The sequence below is a fragment of the Gavia stellata genome, chromosome 2 (genome assembly GCF_030936135.1).
Source record: "Gavia stellata isolate bGavSte3 chromosome 2, bGavSte3.hap2, whole genome shotgun sequence".
Classification (NCBI taxonomy): domain Eukaryota; kingdom Metazoa; phylum Chordata; class Aves; order Gaviiformes; family Gaviidae; genus Gavia; species Gavia stellata.
This window is the reverse complement of record NC_082595.1, coordinates 76970505-76976601: the sequence shown is the minus strand read 5'-3', so window position 1 is coordinate 76976601 and position 6097 is coordinate 76970505. Positions and strand designations below refer to the sequence as shown.

General features: G+C 57.4%; 1 protein-coding gene across 1 annotated transcript; it reads right to left on the bottom strand.

Moving 5' to 3' along the window:
* Window positions 1-787: 787 nt before the first annotated feature.
* HTR1B (5-hydroxytryptamine receptor 1B) lies at window positions 788-4101 on the bottom strand. The gene is made up of 2 exons (XM_059835336.1): window positions 2899-4101; window positions 788-1858 (listed from the first exon to the last, which is right to left on the bottom strand). The coding sequence occupies exon 1, from the start codon at window positions 4099-4101 to the stop codon at window positions 2962-2964; it is 1140 nt and encodes a 379-aa protein (XP_059691319.1). The 3' UTR covers window positions 788-1858; window positions 2899-2961.
* Window positions 4102-6097: the final 1996 nt, after the last annotated feature.

Here is a 6097-nt window from a genome sequence, read left to right as displayed (position 1 = left end):
AAAATTTAAAAGGAATATAAGCACTTCAAATAAGACAGTGTTTTATAAAATTCCTCTAGTCACATTTGTCTTCAATAATTTAAGAGGGTACTTTCTAGAAGCACAGTATAGTAGTGCTCTTTTTTAGAGGTATGCAATTTTGAGGCAAGTCTTCTGGATTTCTTCAAATTATTGAAAATTTTTATTTTCCACTACTTTAACTTGTATCTTGCAGACTTCTTTCCTGCCCATGACCACATCCTTCCTCTTAACAGTTAATGGGAATTTCAGAGGCACAGAGGGTCAGGTTCTTTCATTATTATTCAATTGGGTAAATAAATCCTTATTACTTGAATGACTCTCTGAAGAATAAGATAGCTAAATCATGTAAGATTTTTCCAGTCTTTATAACAGCTCCCATCTAGAATATATACATACAGTTTTAAAAGGACATTGATTATAGTAGCCACCTAGTGCTAAAATAAATTTTGTTTGCTTTTAATGGAGAAAATATTTGTAAAAAAACCACCTAAAAATTTAATCTGGTATTATATGAAAATAGTAATAATTATACCCAACAGTACTGGTTAGGATGAAAGCAAAGCTGCCTGTTAAAAATCTGACCACTGATCGAAGCTTGCAATTTTAGCCTTCATCAATTGCTTTCTTGAGTGACTCATCAAATCAGCATTACCTAAGAAGTCAATATTGAGAAACCAGGTAAACCAATAAATACTCCTTTCAGTCACACAATTGCTGCCAAACACTCTTGAGAACACAGTAAAGCGTTTTATTGTTTATGCTCATTTTCATTTACACATAGGAGGAACAATCAATGCAGTTCTATCACAGCAGGTGGACCATATTCTGAAACTCTAACTTTGACTGCTGAATATGGATAGACCTGTCTTAAGGTCTGATCAGAAAACAAAACAAGAAAAAAAATAGGGGGGAAGTAGGGAAGGAAGTAGTTTCACTAACATCAGTTAATTAATGATTCATGGGTATTTATTTTGCAGGTGATACAGCTCTTCTGAAAGAGCAAACTGCTTCACTTCTTTACAAAATACACTAAATAATGTAATTACTTAGAGAATTCTAAATTTCCCAGTGGTTCATGCGGTAAGGGTGTGCAACTGACACAAAATGGAAAACATGGTTACAACATCAAACTGCTACTTCTATTCCCAGCTGGCTTATGGAAAAGGTCACTGGTCTTCTTGTTTTCTGCTCAAGTTATGGAGTAGAAGCAAGAAGTATTTACTTTATAAAGGCAACTATGATGACAGACTATAGATATGCAGTGCAGTTGAACAGGTCTACAACTCTTGTTTCTACAGCATTTGCTATTGTTTTGAAATACAAATATAACTTTTGCACACTGTCACTTCTTACACATGTTCAGCTGAAGGAGTCTTTACAGACTTTACTGCAATGCTCCTATTTTAAATGCTGCTTTTTTCTCCTCTTGGCCTCATAAGTGAAGGGAGCAACTCTTTCCACTGAAAGAAAGAAATTACAAGTGTGCAGAAGTACAACTATGCTACCAACACAGACAGAGACAACTGTGCGTTCGTGCACACCCCTACTACCGGCCGGAGAACAAATTAAGAAGTTAAGCCTGCAAAATAAATGGAGTTTACTTTCAAACTTTTTCTTCAGTCCAGATGAATTATAGACCTTGATTCGAGGCTGCCCTCTTTTTTTGCAACTGATCTGCGTGACTATTGGAACAGCATCTCTGCCAGAGTCATTACACTGAAATGCAGAGCTGAGCAGTTTGGTGGCAGCATGTATTGACGTTTTTGCAGCATCATGAGTCTGGCAACTGGGCTTGGGGAAGTTTCAAGCAGTGGGTCTTTACAATAGCAACTTGATTCTGCAGACAAAAAGCAAAAGATTGGCAGAATTATTGAAGTATCACAATAAAGGCAAGTGTGTATTCTGCAGAACGTGGCGCTGAGTTTAGCTATTAGCTGGCAGCCACTTTTGTCAGAGGCGCAGAAGGGCACAGCTTTTCCGCGTGTGAAGAGAAACATAAAGGTGCCGAGCCTTTCACGGTGGCTGAAAGGCAGCATTCCTCGCAGGATGCCTGCTCCCAGCCGGCTCCGCTCCCAGCAGGAGCAGCCGGAGCCGTAAGGAGGCCAGAAAGTAGGCTGAACTTTACAAGCTGCTTTACTCTGGGGCCTCTCCTGCCTTCCCTTCTTTCCAAAAAAAAAACCACCCAACCTTAGCGCTGGCACCGGGGCAGCATCCCACTCCCTGCTAAGGGGGTTGCATCCCCGGCTCCCAGCGAGCAGGGGGGGCCGGGAGGCGGCACCGCAGAACGCCGCGGCGGCGGGGCGGGGGGGGGGGGGGGGGGGGGGGGGTGCCCTGCCCTGCCCTGCCCTGCCCCGGCCGGGCGCTCCCCGGGGAGCTCGGCAGCCGGGTTTGAAAGCAAGTGCCGTTTAGCACTAATTGGTCTAAACACGGGCGTTAACATACGAAATGGCGGCAGATTGGTTTAATAGGTGGAATAAAGAGCAGATTGCCGTGAGTCACTCCCTGCGAGCTGGGGGGGGGGGGCGACACACACACCGTGAAATGTCAGGAGCGTGCAGCACCGCCGCCACTTGCAAAGGGGCTGAACACCAGCCAGGGGAGCGCCGTCCCATGCCGTGCCGTGCCGACCCGACCCACGGCACGGCTCGGCATGGCACGGCTCGGCTCGGCTCGCAGGGAGCCTTGCGCGGCGCTCCCGCCTCCCGCCCGCGGGGCTCGCCCCCACGCCTCCGAGCGGGCTGGAAAGCAGCCGGTCCTGCCCGAGACGGGATGGAAAAGCTGTTTGCGGGGTCCTGCCTCCTCCCCCCGTTCCCGGTCCCCCCTCCAGGCCTTCCCGCCCCGAGCACGTCGCTCGCCGAGGCGGGGGAGTACACCTACCTGTGGCGTCGGGCACGGGCGTGCATGGGGGCAGCCCCGGAGAACACATCGCATTCAAAATTTTCAGCTTGTGCATCGGAAACGTATGAGTTTGTGGAAAGCTTGTTTGAAGTCTTCGTTAGACATGGTATAGATGATGGGGTTGATGAGGGAGTTGAGATATCCAAGCCACGTGAAAAAGTCAAAGATGGCCATGTGGAACCAGCAAGCGTCCTTGCAAATAGGCAACACCAGGCTGATGATGAAAAAGGGCAGCCAACAGACGATGAAGGCTCCTAAAATAATCCCTAGAGTCTTTGTAGCTTTCCGCTCTCTAGCGGCCGTGAGCTTCTTTTTTTCCAGCAGGGCATCCGAGACCTTCACCTTCACCTGGTTCATGTACACGGGAGAGCCCGTTTCGCTGGGTCCCTCGGGGGCCTTGGAGTTTATGGAGGTGACGGAGGAGGACGACCCCGGGGAGTCCGTGATCAACTGAGCCCGCGTTAGCCTTTTACCTGCTTTCTTTGGCGTCTGCTTCAAAATCCGCGATCTGGCTTCCACGTAGATCCTCCCGTAGAGGGCTATCAGCAGCAGAGTGGGGAAGTAGAAGGCTCCCACCGTGGAGTACACGGTGTAGAGGACGTGGTCCGTGTTCACCACACAGTGAGAGGCTTCCTCGGCCTTCGCCTGCCGCCAAAACAAAGGGGGCATGGAGATGCAGATGGAGAAGACCCACACCAGCGCGATCATGCCCGCTGCCCGCCTGGGAGTCCGTTTCGTGGAGTACTCGACGGCGTCGGTGATCGCCCAGTAGCGGTCCAGGGCGATGACACAGAGGTGCAGGATGGACGCCGTGCAACAGGTGATGTCCGAGGACAGCCAGATATCGCAGACGATCTGGCCCAGCGTCCACTTGCCGGTCACAGTGTACATGGTGCTGATGGGCATGACGAGGATGGAGACAAGGAGGTCGGTGACGGCCAGCGAGGCGATGAGATAGTTGGCTGGCGTGTGGAGTTTCCTCGTCTGGTAGACCGTGGCGATGACAAAGGCGTTGGAGAGCACCGTGGCCAGGGTGACGAGCGCCAGGACGACGGCGAGCACGATCTTCCCGGAGAGGGGGGTGGCATCTTGGTAGACGCCTTCCTCGGCGCTGCAGTTTCGGCCGTGGTAGGAGTCGTTGGCGTGGAGCAGCGGCGCCTGGCAGGGGCCGGCCGGCTCCATCCCTCCGCGGCCGCCGCCCCCGCGGACGGCGGGGCTCGGCGCGGCGCGGCGCGGCGGGGCCGCTACCCCGGCAGGACCCCGTCGGCGCCGGGGGAGGGCTGCAGCATCCCCGCGCCGGCACCACCTCCCGCCCGCCCGCCCGCCCTTCCGGGAGCACCGAGCGGGCTCCGCGGAGCCTCACTCCCCGCGGGCGAGGGAGCAGGGCAAACCGGGGGCCAGGCGTGCCCGCTCGCCCCGCCAGCTCATTGCCCCGCCGCCTCCCCGCGGAGCGCGGCGAGCCCCGGGCATGGGGCTCCCGCCCCGGCCGCCCCTAGGCGCAGCCCCGCCGCCCGCGGCTCCGCACCGCGTCTCGACGGGCGCAGCGGCAGCGGCGGCGCCGCATGCCCGCGGGCGGCGGCCTCGCCCCCCGGGCTGCGGGCGCGACGGCGGGGGCCGCGAGGGCAGCGGCGCCGCCCCGCCGGGCCCTGCCTTCACACGCAGCCCGCCGCAGCAAGTTTGCAGCCGCCGCCGCGGGAGGAGGAAGAGGAGGGTCCGCGGGAGGCAGGGGGGGAGACCGCCTCCCATGGCGCCCGGCCGCGGGCCATGCTGTCGGGGCCCGGCCTCTGCCCAGCGCCGGCAGCCGCGGGCAGGTGCCGGTGTGAAGGAGCGGCAAGCAGCTGCCGCCCCTTATATAGCGGGCGGCGCGGCGCGGCGCGGCTCCGCCGGCACCGAGCAACCGCTGCCGCTCCCGGACGGGCTGCCCGCCTGCCCGCGGAGGAGGAGCTGCCGCCTCCCTCGGCCCTCCCTCCCGCACCCACCCGCCGTCCGACGGGGGGGGCCCGGCCCGCCCCGGCCCCGCGCACCGCCCTACCGCCGCCCCTCCGCCCCTGCCCCCCGCAGGCGTCGGGAGGAGCCCGGGCTCGCCCCCTCCCCGGCCCCTCCGTAGCGCGGCGGGGGAGCAGCGCCCCGCGCCCCGCAGCCCAACGCGGGGTGCCACGGCGCTGGGGGATGCGTGTCCCCCCTGGCCCTTCGCCTGGCCCCATCCCTTCTTGCGCCGTGCCCGCTGCGCCGCGGGGCTGGGCGGTGCCGGGGTCCCCAGGGAGCCCGCTGGCCGCGCGGGGATGGCTGCCCCGCCGCCCCGTCCGACGCCGGCGTTGCCGGTGCCGCTCGGTGTCGGAGCTGGGCGTGCGGGGAAGGGCAGGGGAGCAGCGGGAGGGGACAGGCAGCTCGGGTCCGCCCGCCCTGCCCGGCGGGCAAGGGGCTCTGCACCGCAGCGCGGCGGGTCCCACTGCCGCGGGCGCTGCACGTCCCACCGGGGCACGTCGCCTGCTCTACACCTGAACTTTTAGCAATGCAGCGCCTCGTGGGCTCAAGCTTTCTTACCCTTTTTTTTCCTTTTCATTTTCTTTTGTTTCTGGTGCGCATGGAAACGCACATCCGTGATTGAACAGCCCTGTGGTGCCCTGCAGGATCCTTCAGTGCTCGGGGGGCCGGGGGCAAGAGGTGCAGCGGGGGCACACGTTTGTCCAGGTCCCGCAGCTCCTGCCGGCGTTTGTCCTCTGCAACCGCAGGAAAGTTTTGCACACAAAGGGAGGTGCGAGCTTGCTTTTTGCTGGGTCAGGGTAATTCCAAGCTCAGTGAAATGTCTGTGCTCCAGCCCTCAACTAGATCTCCAAAGATGCCATGACAAACCCAGCAAAGAGGAGACAAGAGTTTAAGTCTGCAGGCATGTTTGTGCACACCTGCACATGCTGCTACCTGCCTAAGCTCCCTGCAAACTCTCAGCGCTCTCCTCTCAGATGTCTCCTGGCTGGTTTCCTCTGTGGCGTGAAGGCAAACTGTTCCCGTGCCCCCGTCCTTCCTGGGCCATGCTCAGCTTCACGCAGGGATAGGGACTGCATTGTTCTGCCTGGGACATCAAGCTTATGGGCAGAGTGAAAAACCTCAGCACCCCATTGATAATCCTTGAGCAAGAGGGACTGATACACCTGAGAGGATGCAGGTCACTGAAGGACAG

Coding starts and splice junctions, on each gene's coding strand:
- HTR1B (XM_059835336.1), bottom strand. CDS start 4,101: ATGGAGCCGGCCGGCCCCTGCCAGGCGCCGCTGCTCCACGCCAACGAC.